The 17,197-nt window shown below is 54.0% G+C and overlaps 1 protein-coding gene across 3 annotated transcripts; it reads left to right on the top strand.

Moving 5' to 3' along the window:
- Positions 1-4,512: 4,512 nt before the first annotated feature.
- IRF1 (interferon regulatory factor 1) lies at positions 4,513-11,547 on the top strand. 3 transcript variants are annotated; one of them, XM_079772192.1, is made up of 10 exons: positions 4,513-4,756; positions 5,757-5,848; positions 7,087-7,186; positions 7,928-8,104; positions 8,211-8,260; positions 8,364-8,496; positions 8,686-8,808; positions 9,228-9,277; positions 10,150-10,285; positions 10,583-11,547. In XM_079772192.1, exons 2-10 carry the CDS (start codon positions 5,762-5,764, stop codon positions 10,705-10,707), a joined length of 981 nt encoding a protein of 326 aa, XP_079628318.1. In that variant the 5' UTR covers positions 4,513-4,756; positions 5,757-5,761; the 3' UTR covers positions 10,708-11,547. The 3 variants fall into 3 exon arrangements, with proteins under 3 accessions (XP_079628318.1, XP_079628320.1, XP_079628319.1); XM_079772194.1 differs by lacking the exon at positions 5,757-5,848; XM_079772193.1 differs by lacking the exon at positions 4,513-4,756 and having other exon boundaries at positions 4,866-5,848.
- The last annotated feature ends 5,650 nt before the right edge of the window (positions 11,548-17,197 follow it).

Here is a 17,197-nt window from a genome sequence, read left to right as displayed (position 1 = left end):
AGGGGTAGTCTCGTGCCTCAGCATATCCTCAGGGCCAAACCTGGAGTTGACCCAGAGAAGGAGTGCGATTTGTATTTGTTGAATGAATTAAGAAACTTCTTCCTTTCTCGCTAACTAGGCTCCTTCCAGGAAGAGTGAAGCCGCCTGGATTCTATCGCTTAAGGCTTAGGATGCTCAGAGGACTTTATGTTTGCCTTGTGCTCTGCACTTCACAGCCTCACAGTTTGGGGCTGCCTGCCTCCCAGGTCTGCTGGGAGGAACGCTGAGCATCTAAGAGAGCCCTCCCTCGGACCTGGAAGCTGGAATGCCCGTTGTGGGTTCCTTTGCTTTGGGGTATGTGGCCTCTTCTCTGGTAGCAGGCCCAGCAAGGGCCCAGGGCGGCCCCTCTCTCAAAAACCGAGTTAAAGCCTCAATGGTCCTGCATCTCAGGACTAACTGGACCCACGGAGGCGGCAACAGTGTGTTCTAAGAGGCTGAGGACAGAATTTGGTCCATCAGGGAAGAGGCTCCCACAAGGGTGATCTTGCCTCCTGCATCTTTTAAAAAAATATATATTTTTTTTATTGACTTGAGAAAGGAAGGGAGAGGGAGAGACAGAAACATCAATGATGAGAGAGAATCACTGATTGGCTGCCTCCCACAGGCCTTTCCCCTCCCCATCCAAACCCCAATCCTGGGCATTTGCCCTAACCCAGAATTGAACCATGACCTCCAGTTCATAGGTAGATGCTAAAACACTGAGCTTAAACTGGCTGGTCTGCCTCCAGCATCCTGATTGCCAGCCAGTCAGCTCCTCTTGCCAGCCTAGAAAACCACAGGGCCTTATACATAAAAATCACCCAATAAATTGACCCTCAGAGAATGACAGTATAGATGGGAGGCACCTGCTCCAGAGCTAAGCCCCAGCTAACTCCCGCTGTAGGTGTGAGGAACTCAGGTCTCTTGTGGAAAAATGCAAAGTTCCCCAGAAGGTCACCACCCAGAATGTGATAAGCGGAGAAAAGGCAACATGAAAGTTAAGGGTGAGGAGATCCTGAGGAGGGGAATGACTTCTAGCTGGCTGCTTTGGGGGCATTTCATAGACCAGGCATTTGCTCTGGGCCCTAAAATAGAGACTGAAATTGAAGTGGGGGGAGGGGTAGTGAGATGGGAGAACTGAAATTGGGGGGTGGGAGTGAGTTGTTAAGTATCCCAGGAAGTCAGGGTTGAAGAGCAAATGGAAGGAACAAAGACATGAAGGGGAAAACACAGCATGTGCTCACAGAATGGAAGTGCAGTGAAAGGTTCACGCATTTCTATTAATACATGTCATTTGTCTAATGTTTTATAGTTTAGGAAGGAGTTTGACAGTCTACTGCATTTCATCTTCACAACAATTAAGAGATGGACTAGAGCAGTGGTCGGCAAATTCATTAGTCAACAGAGCCAAATATCAACAGTACAACGATTGAAATTTCTTTTGAGAGCCAAATTTTTTAAACTTAAACTTCTTCTAACGCCACTTCTTCAAAATAGACTCGCCCAGGCCGTGGTATTTTGTGGAAGAGCCACACTCAAGGGGCCAAAGAGCCGCATGTGGCTCGCGAGCTGCAGTTTGCCGACCACGGGACTAGAGTATCTCTGTTTTACACATGAGAACACTGCGGCCCAGTGAGGGACAGTGACTTGCCTAAGATCACACAGCAAATAGCAAAGAGACAAGAACCCAGGCTTTTGGATTTAAATTGTGTTCTTTTCCACCACCCTCTTGTTACTGCCAAGTGTAGGGGAGCTGTGGGAGAGAAGGTTGGAATGAGACCCTTGGGATCCCAGAGTGAGCATCGATCTGAATGTGGGGCTGAGGAGTCTGGGAGTACTCAGAGGGTTCCAGGGTGGACCTGAATATTAGGGAGGTCATCAAAGTTAGGGAGATGACCCTAGTGCAGAGGCACCTGGAGGGGCAGGCCACCGGGGAGGCTGTGACAACACGGGCTGGTCCTGGAATGTGAAGATATGACTTGGTTCAAGAAAGGAAGACCCAGAGGACCATGTGAGGCAAAGGGGGATTGGAGGATAGGGAAGACTTCACCAGGGAGGGAGCTGGAAGTAGGACAAGAGAAAGCTGCGGGGGCAGTATGGAAGGGGAGGCCAGGAGTTCCTCTTGTTTGTGTGTGAACCTGTGGATTGGATTGTAGGGAAGTGGGTTTGGACATCACCTGTCCGGAGGGGATGCCTGGAATCACAGAGGATGAGTATTTTGAGTCAGAGAGGGGAAAGGGCCAGCCCTGAATTACTAAGAAAAACCTAGGGAAGGCTCTGCGTTCTGCTTGGCATTACAGGGAATATGTGATACATCTTAGAATGGGATTCATCAAGAGCAGTTACAATAAAAATTGTACTTCAACAGGTGTAGCTTTATTTCACCTATGTGGAGTAGAGCACTCCCAATCCTTAGCGGCTTCAAGATACAATAGAATCCCTAAAATTAAAAGTTTAAAAAAAAAAATCAAAGAACACTTCAGAGATGTAAATGACAATTTCATTGGTAAATCCTAACACTGGGGAATTTCTCCTAAGCAAAAAATTATTGATGTGTGCAAAGATTTAGCTACGCAGTGTTGCTTGCATTATGAAAAAATGGAAATAACCTAAATGTCCTACAATTGGGGATTAATTGGGTAAAATTTCATTTATCCTTACGATAGAATAATATGTACCCATTGAAAATGATATTGCAGAAGTACATTGCACAACATGGAAAGATGCTCATTATATATACATGTACACATATGGATGATTACCTGTGAATTAATATAAAGTTCTTGTTTTAAAGCACTTTTTACAGTCTCCTGTTGCCTTCACAGGGTCATTTTGGTCAATTTCTCAGACCACGTGAGATGCAAACTTCCTCTCCGTAATCTCATTCTGAGTTTTCCAGCGGCGATGTCAGGTTCTTAGGGACCATCCATTTGCTGCACAGAGAACAGACCTCAGAGCTTAGGAGCCAGCTGTTTCTGCTCTTGCTCAGAAGGTCTTGGTCTCCCATTTTGCTTAACACCCAGCTAGGCTCAATCCTCACAGTCCCTCCTGCCTCTTCCAGCTTCTGCACCCACCACCAGAATTGGCTTAACTCATCCATTTCCTCTGTGGGAAGAAGTAGAGTGACTGACAGGTGGAATACTGCATTCATGTGTCCAGTGTAGCCTGCATCATTGCAAGAGGGTGCTGCTGTGGAGGGAGAGCTGGGGTGAAGGGCCTGACACAACCAGCCTCGCCAGGAAGAGCAATTTACTGAGTCAGCAGCTTTGGGGAGGTGAAGGAAGGAGTCCGCTGGGCCAGAGCTCTGAATGGAAAAATGAACACAGCCCAGCCTCTAGGAGTACACAGGTAAGGCAAGGTCTAAGTTGTAAGCACAAAAGTTAACTAGGTACCCTTCCCAAATGGCCTGGGTCCTGGGCTCCCCAACACTTTGGCTGGACCCATGGCCTTAGCCAGCCCTAAGAAATGTGCCCAGAACCTCTCTGGGCCAAGCCTTGAGGACACAGAGACAACGCCAGTGCTGCCCCTGAGGAGCTCCCACGCAAGGGCCACCCTAAGGCTGTGGAGGTGGCCTAAGGCTGTAGTGCTAGGAGGGACCAAGGCTACCCCCTTCCCCCCCCCCGCCCCCCAATTTAACACTCCTGGCTTCTATGAAACCCTTCTTTATTTACTCTTTCCCTGAGGCCAGCTGTGGGGCAGTCCCAAGGATGTAGACAGAGAAGGGGGAGAAGTGTCTCCCTGGTCACTATTAGACTCTAGCCGGGGATTTCGCAAACCACAGAGCATCTGCTGCCCAACTGGGGCATGGTGCTTTGCAGATATCTCTCTGTCGCTGTAAACGGGCGGGCGAGGTGGGGCTATTATTTTGAGGTTGAGGAAATTGAGGTCCCGACTCCTCTGGCAGGCTGCGCCGTCAGTGGCCAGACTGAGATTCGCCCAACTGCCCAGGCAGCCGCCCAGGCAGACCAGGCTTCCCTTTACGTCTACGGGGCAGGTGAGTGGCCTGGCGGTGGGTCACCTCTCTAAGAAGCGGGCAATGAAACCCTCCCTTTCTGACATCCCATCAGCGGGCTTGAGGAACCAGCCGGTCTTCAGGAATTTAATCCCGGTGTCCACTCCGAAGGAGGAGGCAAGTGCCCGGTGACCGCCTCACCTGCGTTCCGTGCACAGACGTCTTCACCCCCCGAAGAGGAGGGTGAGGAGGCGGCCTCTGGAGCGAGCAGGCTGGGAGAACGCGGGCCAGGGAGTAAGTGCGGGCCAGGAGCGGTCGGCTTTCCTGGACAGCCTATCTCGGGGAAGAGCTGGGGTGGGGGGTAGCGAGGAGGCCGGCGGGCGGCGGCGGCGGGGGTGGGGAGGAGCAGCCGCCCTGTACTTCCCCTTCGCCGCTAGCTCTACAACAGCCTGATTTCCCCGAAATGATGGGGCGGCGCTGGCCAATCGGCGCGCTCGCGGCGCCCTAGGAGGCGGGGCCGGGCCTGGGCTGGGGGAATCCCGCTAAGTGTTTAGATTGCGGGCCGGCGCCGCTGCCCCGGCAGATCGCGCCACTCCTTCGTCGAGGTAGGACGTGCGTCCGAGCTCAGCCGAGCCGAGGCCAGCGGGAGCCGTGCCCAGCCGAGGCCAGCCGTGCCCGTGGCCCCGCGACCCGGGCATCCTCTGCCTTCTCCCTGCTCCCACCCGGGATCCCGCTCACCGCTTCGGGACCCTCGGATACCGCCGCCCATTCGCGCCCGCTGCAGAGGTGAGCCTGCCTTCGCCGCGGGGGAGTGGGGGAGTGGGGGGGGGTGAGGGGGGGGGGGGGACGGGACGACGGGTGGCATCGAACAAAGACGCGCGGGGCACCAGGAAGTGGGGGCTGAAAACCCCAGGCGGGAGAGTCGCGCGCGTGCGGCGTTGCCTGGGCTCCCGCGCGGACTCGGGAGGGCGCAGGAGGGACGGCGGGCTGCTGCGCAGGGAGGGCGGGCCGCGCGCGAGGTTGCGGGCGCCCGGCCGCTTTCGCAGATCTGTGTGCGCGGAGCCATCCGGGGGCCTCTGGTTAGCGGGGTCTGTTCGTAGCGCGCACCCACGAGCCGTGCCGGGGTCTCGAGTGTCCGTCCGTGCCTGGGTGCTCTGTGCCTCGCGCCCAGACCCCAGGTTTCAGGCTGGCGGTGCAGGTGGCAGGGTTGGGGCTTGCTTCCCTGGGCGGCTGGAGAACCTGCTGAAGCAGCGGGAGGAGGCGTCACAGGTGTTTGTTTGGTTCATTTCGCCGCCGAGGACAGGAGCCAGGCTGGGTTGCGCCTCGCGGCCGCTGCACTGTTGTGGGCGAGGGTGGGGGAGAGGATGTCTCCGGTGCAGGGTGCCTGCTCGCCCATTAGGGAAAGTGCACAGCTTTATCTCAAGTAGGGAATATTTCTTGGCATCAAGCAAAAGAAGCCCCTCCCTTCCCAAAGGGTCTGAGTTTGGGAAGAAAAGTTTTGGAATGAAGATACCCGTGTATTTTGTCTCTTTTTCCTGCACATAAATCCTGCAACTATCACCCGTCTTCCCAGGACTGCCCAGGAGGGAAGGGGCAGAAGTGGTGTTGCCTAAAAAGATTTGGAGGGCAGTTTTATTTCAGTATAACCCCCCTCCCCCATGATTGTTTTACCTGCTACCTGGTTGAGGGCCGGGGAAGGTAACTGAATGATCTGGGGTGCAGCAAAGGAGTGCCCAGGGGCTGCTCAAACAGACTTAAACAAGAGCCTTCTGTCTTCTCTTTACAGCCAACATGCCCATCACTCGGATGCGCATGAGACCCTGGCTAGAGATGCAGATTAATTCCAACCAAATCCCAGGGCTGATCTGGATTAATAAAGTGAGTGTAACTCTTTGGGTTTTTCTGCCACATGTTGACCCATGTTCCTTGGGGGACCAAAGCTCCAGATGCAGCTCAAAAAGGGAAGTGATAGGGAGGGGGCAGATGTGTTTCCCAGCGGGTCCTGCATGCAGGGAGTGTGCAAGGCCCAGCCCCGGGCCTCACTTGCCTGACTTCTGCCTTCCTTCCTTCTTGAGGTAAGGACAGGGCGCCTAGCCGAGGTCACTGACAGTTTCCAGCAGCTAGACTCTCCCAGCATCTGAAGAGCTGGAGTTCTGATCTCTCCTGAGGGAGACCCATAAAAATCCACCCAGCAGGGCTCTAGTCAGACAAATGGCGCTGCCAGTAGGAAGGTGACTGGCCCACCAGGCGACCCAAGAGTTAACCTTGCACCAGTTGCCCAGGCCCAAGAAACCTCTTGCTGGTGAATAAAGGGCATCACACAGGCTTTGTAGACCTAATAATAACAGTATTCATAATAATAGCTATTGCATACTGTTCACTCACTACAAGTGAGTGTGGCAGCATGCTAAGTACGTTACTTACATTGTGTCATTTAACCCTCAAAATAGCCCTGTGAGGTAGAGCCTTTAATATCTCCATTTTTAGATAAAGAAAAGGAGGCACTGAGAGATAAGATAATGACTTGGATGCCAAGACCTGAACCTGAGCAAGCTGACTCAGAAAGCCATACTGTTAAGCCACCAGTAACGAGAACAGTGAGACCTTAGGGCTTTACATTTGCCACTGCGTTTTCTTGTTTCATAGAAAACAGTGAGGGACAGAGTTAGAGTGCCAGGGCCAGGGCCACACAGGTAGTCAGCATCCACGTCTGGCCCAGGGCTTCCTCAGGTGTTCGGCCGGAACCCCCAGTGTAGGAGCCAGTGGCCCTAAGGTGTCCTGAGCAGCCCCATCTAATGGACAGAGTTCTCATTTCCATGTTGATGCTGACCAGCCAGAGAAGCATCCCACCCAGCACATCTGTAACAGGCAGAGGGAGGTTTTTGCTGAGCTGATGGTGCCACAGCTCATCTGAACCCACAGCCCCTTCTGAGAGATCCAGAGTGATGCAGCAGCCTGTTTAAGCCAGTCTCAGGATGGGTCAGCCCAAGCCAGCTGTCAGGGTAAAAAGGGGAAGTCAGCCTTTTCCCAGACCTGGGTGGCTGGGCAGACTCAGACTAAAAGCCTGTAGCCTCTGAGCTGACACAACCTTCTCTACATGTGTGTGTGCTGTTCAGGAGGAGATGATCTTCCAGATCCCATGGAAGCACGCTGCCAAGCATGGCTGGGACATCAACAAGGACGCCTGTCTGTTCCGGAGCTGGGCCATTCACACAGGTATGTGACACTTGCCCAGGAGGAGCCAGGGAGGGGCTAGGGGGAGGCACTTCTGTTAACACAGCGGCTCTAACTGGGCTTTCTGAGCTCCCTGTGATGGCATATAGAATTGAGGGTGGGGGCAGAGGGCAGACCTGCATTTCTTTGGAGAGGGGCCATGGTTTCAAGGAGTTTGCGGCTGGATTAAAGTTCTCCCTGGCAAAAGCAACTATGAGCCAAGATATTAAAAGAGACCCAGGCCTTCTTTTCTTGAGGTCCTTGGCTAAAGGCCCATCTTGTTGGTGGCCTCCTGTCCCAGAGGGATGGGGCTCTTGGCCCACCTCAGACCAGTAAGCACACCTATCAGTAACTGTTCTTTGATGCCCACTCTTTACCCACTCCCATGTTTGGAAATAGCAGATAAGCCCCAGCCCCTACCCTCTGGATGCTGACAGCTCAAGTAGGGAGTCCGGGCATGGTCCAGGACAAAGAGCACTTTCGGGTATGTGAGCGCTCTCGTGCTTCCAGCTGGGCCCTTCCGTGAGGCTTGCTGGATGTGTTTGTACAAGCCTGGGCATTTGAGAAACCCCAGGGTCTAGGGCCAGCAGAGTGTCACGCAGGAATACCTGCTGGTTTGACCAGTGAGGATCTCTGGCAGCATGAGAGCTTGGGAAACTCTTGCCTTCCTCCTCCCAGGCCAGCAGGCAGCTGAGGATCCCCACCTATGGCCCTGACCATCCTCTTCACTCTCCTGCCCACTAGGCCGGTACAAAGTCGGGGAAAAGGAGCCAGATCCCAAGACATGGAAGGCCAACTTTCGCTGTGCCATGAACTCCCTGCCAGACATTGAGGAGGTAAAGGACCAGAGCAGGAACAAAGGCAGCTCAGCTGTGCGGGTGTACCGGATGCTCCCACCCCTCATCAAGAACCAGAGGAAAGGTATCCAAGGACTCTGGGTCCTCAAGCCCTGAGGCAGGGAGAGAGGGAGGAAGGCAACGGGGGCTGGTGTGCCTGTACCAAGGCTTAGAGCTTATCTCCTCCACAGAGAGAAAGTCCAAGTCCAGCCGAGATGCTAAGAGCAAGGCCAAGAGGAAGGTGAGTGTGGTCCTAGGCAGCCAGTCTTTGGCCACCTGTGAGTCAGGCTGGGCAGTGGAAGAAGCGCCACGGCAGCCTGGTCTAAGCTTTTCTCCCTCTGCAGTCATATGGGGACTCCAGCCCTGATACCCTCTCCGATGGCCTCAGCAGCTCCACCCTGCCTGATGACCACAGCAGCTACACGACACAGGGCTTCATGGGGCAGGACTTGGAGATTGAGCGGGCCCTTACTCCAGGTGAGGTGGACGGGGCCTGGCAGGGACCATACAGGTCGGAGGGGGTCGGGCGGAGCTCTTTCTCTTGGATCTGGGAGGCAACGTGCTTTTGGGTGGCCTGTTGGAGCAGGCCACGGGGTAGGGGATGCTGGGTGTTGTGCAAACTAAGAAAGCACACAGCTCTGACCTGCGCTTTCTGCTGTCCTAAAGCACTGTCACCATGTGCCGTCACTAGCACTCTTCCCGACTGGCACATCCCACTGGAAATTATGCCCGACAGCACCAGCGACCTGTACAAATTCCAGGTGTCGCCCATGCCCTCCACCTCTGAAGGTTCGTGCTTCTGGGGCCTCGCTTGCCTGCCTGACTGTTTGGGTCTTGGGAGGGGCTTCCTGGGGGCGGGGGAAAGATGCTCAGAACTCCAGAGCGGACTGCGGCCGGCTGGAGAGAGGAGGAAGGGGGCCAGAGGCTGCATTTTGATCTCAGGTTGCTGGTTCTCCTGGCTCCTCTGCAGCCCAGTCTCCGAGGGTGAGGAAGGAAGCGAGGGAGTAGGAAGAGGTGTGGCTTCAGGGTTTGGGAGGCTGAGTCAGGAGGACAGTGTCCTGTTCTGGAATCTCCATGGCAGGCTAGGCAAATGCTTACTGGGAGGTGTGTGTGTGTGTGTGTGTGTGTGTGTGTGTGTGTGTGTGTGTGTAGGGGCAGGGGAGCCTGGCTGACTGCCAGCTAACCTCTCTGCTCTTCCCCATCCACAGCCACAACAGATGAGGACGAGGAAGGGAAGTTACCTGAGGACATCATGAAGGTAGAGCCCCTTCCTCCCTGGGCACTCTTTTGAAGTAGCTGCTACTCAGTAAGGAGAGAGAGAACCAATGAGAGCGTCCAGATTGTGCGGGGGGGGGGGGGGGGGGGGGGCGGGGTAAGGCAGCTACTGCTATGACCTGGCTGCTTGCATAGTGCCATCTCCATACGGTGGGGACCACTGCCCTCCTTGGAGGAAAAAACACTGTGGAAGTGAGGACAGGAGGGATGCCTGGTTTCCAACAGACTGTCCTGGAGCAGCCTCAGGGCCCCAGATAGCTCTGAGTCAGCCACCATCAGGACCAGGTCCCTGGCCCGCATCCTCCGCCCCAACATGCCCCAGCCCTGCTAGCCTGAGAAATGCGCATCAGGTTTCAATACTCAGCCGTGGGGATTTATAATATGGCGGCTTTTTTCTTTTCTTTAGCTAATTATCCTCTAGAGTTGGTGTTTTTTTTTTTTTTCTGTTTTAGTTTTAAAAGTGAATACAGAAGAGTTTTTGCAGTTGTATGCAGGCTCTGTTCCATCAGCACACAAACTACATGGCGTAGTTTCTTATCTCTGGCTTTTATAGTCATCTGTTCTTGATTTATTATGCTAGCCATTGCTTTAAGCCATACTCCCAGTTGTCCTGTCCTTACCCAGTTGAAAGGAAAGTCTAGGAGCTTCGGTGCCAGAGGTTGATGTAGGAGTGTGAGTCCAAGGCAGACCCTCACCTCCCAGGCCCCTGTCCTAAGTGACCTCCTCATCTGCGCCTGTCCGAGAAAGCGGCCAAGGGTGTGATCCTGGCTGGGAAGCTTTGGCTCGTTAGAGCAGGGCCGTTGGGTGAGTCTGCACTGGAAGTGAGCTGATGGCCTCTTGTTCCTCTGTCCCCAGCTCTTGGAGCAGGAGCAGTCGGAGTGGCAGCCGACAAATGTGGATGGGAAGGGGTACCTGCTCAATGAACCTGGGGCCCAGTCCACCTCTGTCTATGGAGACTTCAGCTGCAAGGAGGAGCCAGACAGCCTTGGGGGTAAGAAGCCCCTGAGGGAGAAGGGAGAACCATGGGCAGGGGGGGCTGAGGGAGGGGAAGGCTTGGGGGTAGGGAGCAGCAGAGGTAAAGCATCCTTCTTGAACTCACCAGGGTACAGACAGCTTGCAAATTGGCTGTCGCACACATGCCTTTAAGTTTGCCTAAAGATGAGGGGTGTTGCGGCCATGGGATGGACATGAGATGCTGCTGTATCTGTGGTCTTCAGGGAGGAGGTTAGAGGGGAACACACCTCCTCCCACCCCCCTGTCCTCATACAACCTTCTTCACATCTCCTAGGGGATATCGGACTGAGCCTACACCGCGTCTTCACAGACCTGAAGAACACGGACAACATCTGGCTGGACAGCCTGCTGCCCCCAGTCCGGCTGCCCTCCATCCAGGCCATTCCTTGTGCGCCATAGCTGGGTCCCCGGCTATCTTTTGCTCTCCTAGGCGAGCAGGACCCGGCATCACGGTGGCTGTGGTGCAGAGAAGCAAGACTCTTGGACATGCAAAGAGTGGGGATGGGGCCACCCTCACTGGGATGGTGGCTTCTCAGGGCCTGGCAGGACAGGGTCTGTGGGATTAAGCTGGCCCTGCCTCCTGGGAAAATGGGGTTCTGAGATTGGTGTCAGGTGGAGGTCTCAGACAGAAGTCAGCCCTCCAGGTTTTCCCTCTGAACCCAGCTGCCTCGAGAGGGTTTTGCTGTCACTGAGGGAGCGGACCAGTGACCTCAGAAAAGCACAGCACCACCCCAGGGCTGGCTCTGCACTAAGAGACAATTGCACTAAGTGAATCCTGTTTCCAAAGAGCGTCTCCTTTCCCAGCTGAGCCCTGGGCACTGTTCCAAAGTCAGTGAAATGTGAAGGAAAAACGTGGTCCTGCGGGACAGTGGCCCCTCAGCCTCAGAGGAGTCCTGCCTCCCTGCTTGGGCTGAGGGGCTGGGGGAAAAGCATGGCACTTTTTCTTGTGGATCTTGCCACGTTTCTGGTCAGAGATGTACACTAACGTTTCCCACAGGTTCTCAGCCTTTGCATTTATTTATACAGTGCCTTGTCCTGCGCCCACCTGCCCCTCAGGCGGGCTGCGGCAGCTCTCAGCAGGCCCAGGGGGGGATGTGTGAGCACCTTGGTATGACTTTTAAAATTGGAAAAGCTTTCTAACCACTAAGTCATATATGACCATAATATGTACATGTGTGTAAATATGTACATTGTATTTTTATAAAAAGTGAATTGTTCTAAGGGGTGTGGCCTTTTATTTATAGATAAATTGTAGATGAGTTTACTTTCTGGAGAGACATTCGGATGGCCTCATTCTTGGCATCCTGCCTGAGCTTGACTATGGGGTGAGGTGACATGCACCTATTGTAGGATCCTTTCAATTGTGTTCTCTCAGAAGATGGCAGGAGGGGACAGCTATGGCACAGGGACATACTCATGTAAATACAGTCGAGGCTTGGCTTTAGAGCCAGGGCTGTGAGTTGAATTTGGGTTTCTGGGGAGTGTTGGGTTTTGAGTTCTGAGGAATGTGCCGTAGGCTGTATGTCCCGCTGAACTCAAATGCAAGTGCACTCCGGTACTATTCCCCAAAGCGAACAACTGGTGCAGCGCAGTCATGGGCAATCGGAACAGACGGCAGCTCAGAAAAGGCTCCCGAGGCCTGCTGTGCCGGGCGTTGCTGCCCGACTTCTGCAGTGATGGACATGGATAGTAGCAGTGGCAGAGGCACATGTGCCAACTGAGTACTTGAAATGTGGCCGGTGCAATGGAGGAACCGAATTTTAAACTTTATTAGTTAAAATTTAAGTAGCCACTTGTGACAAGTATCTACTATATTGGACAATACAGGTAGAAACTGGATTGGGGACAGATCTGAGGGGTGGGGTGAGGTGTTGAGAGAACACTGGGGACAGGGGCTTGGGGCTACTTACCTGCCAAATCAAGAGTATTTTACTCTTGCCAGCTAACAGTAACTATCAGTGCTGAATACCAGCCCTGCATTGTACTGTGAAATGGGTCCATGCACAAATGTGTTAGGAAAACCTTGGATGACCTTACATGAAGCAGGTTTCCCTCCTCCACGTCTTTTCAGGGTCTGTCTGGGCTAATGCACACAGAAACTCTTGGAAGGGGTATATTGGTCCGAACAGTGTTTCTGAAAACCACAGGTTGGGAACCACTGACACATGCCAAAGCACCCTCCAGATAAGGCCCAAGTCACAGGAATATCTGAGGGTGAGAGGTCTGGATATGGGCTTTTCTCCTCTCCCTCCCCAGTCTCTGGCATAAACAGTACCCAGCAGTAGGCAGTCTGGTCAAGAGAAGCCTGCCAGCATCATTAGCATCATCTAGGCTAGGGCAATGGTCGGCAAACTCATTAGTCAACAAAGCCAAATATCAACAGTACAACGATTGAAATTTCTTTTGAGAGCCACATTTTTTAAACTTAAACTTCTTCTAACGCCACTTCTTCAAAATAGACTCGCCCAGGCCGTGGTATTTTGTGGCAGAGCCACACTCAAGGGGCCAAAGAGCCGCATGTGGCTCGCAAGCCGCAGTTTGCCGACCACGGATCTAGGGAATGAGGCCTTGGCAGGGAGGGGGTTGCTCAGGGAAACCAACCTTGTAGACACATCTTCCCTATACTTAGTCCTAGAACCCACTTGCACTGTGATCCCCTCTTTTGACCCAGCTCTCTGGAAGGAATGTGGGCCCTTGGTGGGGAAGGGAAGGCTGAGTGAAAGAATGATGAGGAAATTGGAACATGGGCAAAGGTCAGTTGGACATGCTCAGCCAAGCTCAAGAAATATTGTTCTCTGACCTTGGACATGCAGGGTGAGTGACAGATGGCCTCCTGCTTGGGGGGGGGGGGGGTGGTGGTGGTGGTGTATTCCGCATGTAGGTGCCTGGATAGACCCCAATCTCAAGCCCTGCCCATCAGAAGGTCCACCTGGGTTTTTCAAGAATAGCTTCACCTATGGGAAGAGGGATGGGTAAAATGACCTTGCCAGCTCCGCCAGAGCCCAGCCCTTACTGAGGAAAAATGGATTGGGGTGACTAGCCCCCTGTGGCTTCTAAAAGGGGGCTTGGCAAAGACTTCTAGTGGGTGGCTTTTCCAGATAAGGATGGCTGGGGGCGGTGTGAAGCCAGGGAGAGTGGACTGAGGAGGGATGGAAGGGAAGGAATGCAACCCAGAGCAAACAGGAACTGCTTCTGACTTCTCTGTCCTTCAACTTCATCCCTGACAGAGAGTATGTTGAAGTGGGTATGCTGAAGTCCCAGGTACCTGTAGAAATCTCAAGTTCTAATATGCCAAAGTTCATCACCAAAAAAAAGTTACCAAAATTGGAGAGGAATTCCTCTCCTCACCCAATCTCCAGAGCCAAGCTGGAGTCCTGAGCGCCTCCAGCTCTTCTTATCCCAGGAGTCCTAAACAACTGGGACCAACTCCTTAGAATATCCTGTACCCCCTCCTCATAATACTGGAACTGGGTCCTCGGGACCAGGCACGGAGGAGGCGTGTGGGTAGGGTCAGGACCGTGAGCTGTCCCACCACACCCCACCAAGGACTTCAGCCTATCCCTAACAGGAGAAACAGTCAAGTCTGCCTGCTCACCTAAGGGTGATGGCAGCTGACACTAACTCATTAGTTAAAAGGTGCCCCATCAGTGGAACAACATCAGTTTAATCCGAGCCAAACTTGGGCATAATCATTGAAGGTCATTCTAAGGACCTGCCAATGCTTTTGTGGGTCATTCCAAGAGTTTCAGTCTAAGCACTGAGTGAAGGTGGAGGCTCTTGGCTGAGGGAGCTAGAAAGCCATTGAAGTCTGTTTTTTAGGGGTTGTGATGATATCATTGTCATCAAGAACCACTTTTCAATGGGGTAATCTGGCAAAGTGAGGCTCAGTCATACCAGCTAGAACTCCTGCCAAGTCTACAGATATTCAAAGGCGTTTCTGGGTACTTACAGGGTTTCCTTGCCTTACTCCAAAGGTGTCATTTTAATTGGGCTGGTTTATTCATTCCGCTCACTTGGCAAGAGGAAGAAAGCTACAGGCTAATATGCTAGCTGCTATACAGAGGCTCAGGGTGGCAGGAGATCTTCAGGGAATACCGATGCAAACTATCCCTTCTTAGTGTATTGGTTTTCAACATCTCTTAGCGCACCACATGCAGGATAAGAGCTTTCTCAGATGGGGACTGAGACAGAACTGAAGTCCTCGGAAAAGTCCAGGGCCTGGTTGGGGTGGAGTCCTTTCCTCTGGGAGTGACGCCCCCTGGCTATCAGAGCTGGTCATACCCAGGCTGTCATTCTCTGGAACCATTTGGTCCTTCGCAGTTTGCACAGACCCCCAAATCCCTGTATCAGTGGGGATCGATCGAGGAGCCCTGCTGGAGCATCCAGGAAGCTTTGTCTCTTTCAGATGCAATGCCCTTTCTTAACTTGGACATGACGAACTCTCCACTGTGAGGATGCCTGAAATTCATCAGAGCACTGCACTAACCTTTCCCCACTTGTACCAGTGGCCGGTCACAGGGGCAGGAGCCTGGGGAGGGAGAGTGGGGAGCTGGTGAACTCTCTTTTCCAGGAGTGAAAGTTCTGGGAAGAGGGAGACTTGTCTTTGTCAGCCAGGACTCCCTGGTGAGGCCAAGTCTCAGGCAGCACAAGGGAATAGCTGGTTGGCCACAGGGTTTTCTTAACTCCAGGCAGCTCCCCAGAGACCCCTTTCTGATGATTTTCTGGGGGTGGCGAGTTGGAGAAGTCCCCACTTCTGCAGGCTCCATGGTGAGGTGGGCCTAAAGAGTCTATGCAGTTTAATTTCAACTGGGGAAATACTGAAGGCAATAAAGCAAGGACATGCTCACCATCCCTTATCTAGCTCCACGAGCTCAGAAAGAGGCAGAATGGAAAGGACCTCAAAGTCTGGCCGGGTAATGATAACATAGTCCTCGAGTGCTCACCGTGACAAGGTGCCAAGCACCCCCTACGCACCATGACACGGGCACCCACCACAGCCCCTGCTTCACGGACCAACCAAAGCTCAACTGGCATAAGGCGTTTGCCTAAGATGACTCAGCTAATCTGTATGGGGCCTGGATTCCACCCCACAGCAGTCTGTGCCCAGAACCCAGACTGCTTCCACAGTATCAGAGGAGGAAACTGAGGCCTGGGGAGGAAGATTGGCAGAGCTTGCCCGGGAACAGGGCACTAGCACCTCATGCCAAGAAAGCCTTCGGAGACACCGAGAGAAGGTAGCAAAAGCCACCGCTGCTCTGGACGCTGTGCAGGACCCGCCCCTGCCTTCAGAACTCGTGACCTCCCCCCGCCCGCCCCCAGGGGACTGCTCTGCAGCCACAGGCCCCAGGGCCCCATGGGGTAGGGTTTGTCTTGGTTCTCAAGGAGGGGGATGCCCCGCCTATGCCCTGGAGGCCACCTGCAGTTTCCAGGAGCTGGGCCCCAGGAGGGCGGCACGCAGACCGCTTGTGACTTGGCCTCCGTGCAGGGGGCGGCTCAGCCACACAAGTCTGAATGTGAACCGGCTCCAGGGAACTCTGGCCTGTTAGCCCTTATCTCAGCTCCAGGAATCCAAGAGGACTTTTCAGCTTGCCTGTCTGAGCAATGTGGCCAGAGTGCTCCCGTTCCGCTCAAAACCAGACCCTTGTGGGGTCCTGGGGTCCTCAGAGGTCTGGACTCTGGTGACTGTACCAGCCAGAACCATTTGTGGTGCATCCTAACTCCCAGTCATGTGGTTGGGGCCACTCTGTGGCTGTCGTGAGTCAAATCCTGGCTTCTTGGTCCCTGAGAAAACAGCACTCCTGACAGCTGGCTGGTTGCTGCCCCACATCAGGTGGGCGCTCAGACTCACTGGCAGGCTTTCTTCAGAAGACTTGCCCCGCCCTGCCCTCCAGACCCAGCTGAGAGGCAGCGGGTGGGGCCCTCACTTCTATTTCTGGCCAAATGCCTTGTTGGCCTGGGTTCCTTCTTGGTTTCTGCCCTCTGCTTTTCCTTAGAAACCAGGTGGCTGCAGGGTGTTCAGTTCTGCCACCTCTTCTCATCAGACTCTCCATCGGAATTAGGGCAGGACCAACGAGCTCTTCCACAGCATTCAACTCCTCAGCCACACCTTTGCTCAGAGAGGTGAGAGGATAGGCCAGGATCTCCATTCAGGAGTGAAGTACGTGGCCAAGGCCACCTGAGTCCTGGGGTGGGGGTGGGGAGCATGGTGTGCTAGGCTTCTTTGGGAAAGAAGGGACCGTGTGGACACAGTGGTGGTGTTTGGGGATCTGGGGTGGATAGGGAGGAAGTCATTATGCCAGAAGAGCTATTACTTTTCTAAAATGAAGAACACATCAAGGAGCCCGGTCACATCGGCCACACTGGTGCACTGGTGGACTGGGTGGGGGCGGCTGACCTTGGCTGTGGGAGGTGAAGGTGGCTGCCACTGCTCAGACGAAGGACTCCTCTCCCAGTGCTCCTTCTTGGCTTGCCAGGGTGGGGAGAGGAGCTGGATGTGAGGGTGCTGAGAACCAGGGTGAGGGCTGGGCTTGTAGATGTGGGAGTCTGGCATTCCCTGGAGGTGGGGGAGTGGGTGGGGTGGGGCCGAGGGGAGGGCCTGAAGGGATGTGCAACTTTCCAAGACTCAGAACAGCCTGGTGACTGTTCATCACCACCCATCTGTCATGAACTGGCAGCAGCCAGAGTTCCCAGCCCAGGTGCCCATCTGGCCCCTCTTGGGGGACCTGCCTCAGGTCACTCAGAAGGACCCCCGTTTTGGTCTCTGGCCATACTAAGACACATGCATTGTGGCCCTGAGGCCCTCCCTTATGTGACAACCCACACAGGCAAAGCCTCACCATCCAGTGCCTGTCCCCTTGCTGTCTGCTACTCCCCACGTGGAGGTGCCCAA

Source organism: Cnephaeus nilssonii (genome assembly GCF_951640355.1).
Source record: "Cnephaeus nilssonii genome assembly, chromosome: 5".
In the NCBI taxonomy this organism is placed as follows: Eukaryota; Metazoa; Chordata; class Mammalia; order Chiroptera; family Vespertilionidae; genus Cnephaeus; species Cnephaeus nilssonii.
The sequence above is the reverse complement of the archived record's forward strand: the minus strand, read 5'-3'. Positions and strand labels throughout refer to the sequence as shown.

Bases quoted from the DNA above. Each gene is read 5' to 3' on its own strand.
- IRF1 (XM_079772192.1), top strand. From the start codon at position 5,762: ATGCCCATCACTCGGATGCGCATGAGACCCTGGCTAGAGATGCAGATT. The intron at 5,849-7,086 runs GTGAGTGTAACT...TGTGCTGTTCAG, and splicing joins GGCTGATCTGGATTAATAAA to GAGGAGATGATCTTCCAGAT. The intron at 7,187-7,927 runs GTATGTGACACT...CCTGCCCACTAG, and splicing joins GAGCTGGGCCATTCACACAG to GCCGGTACAAAGTCGGGGAA.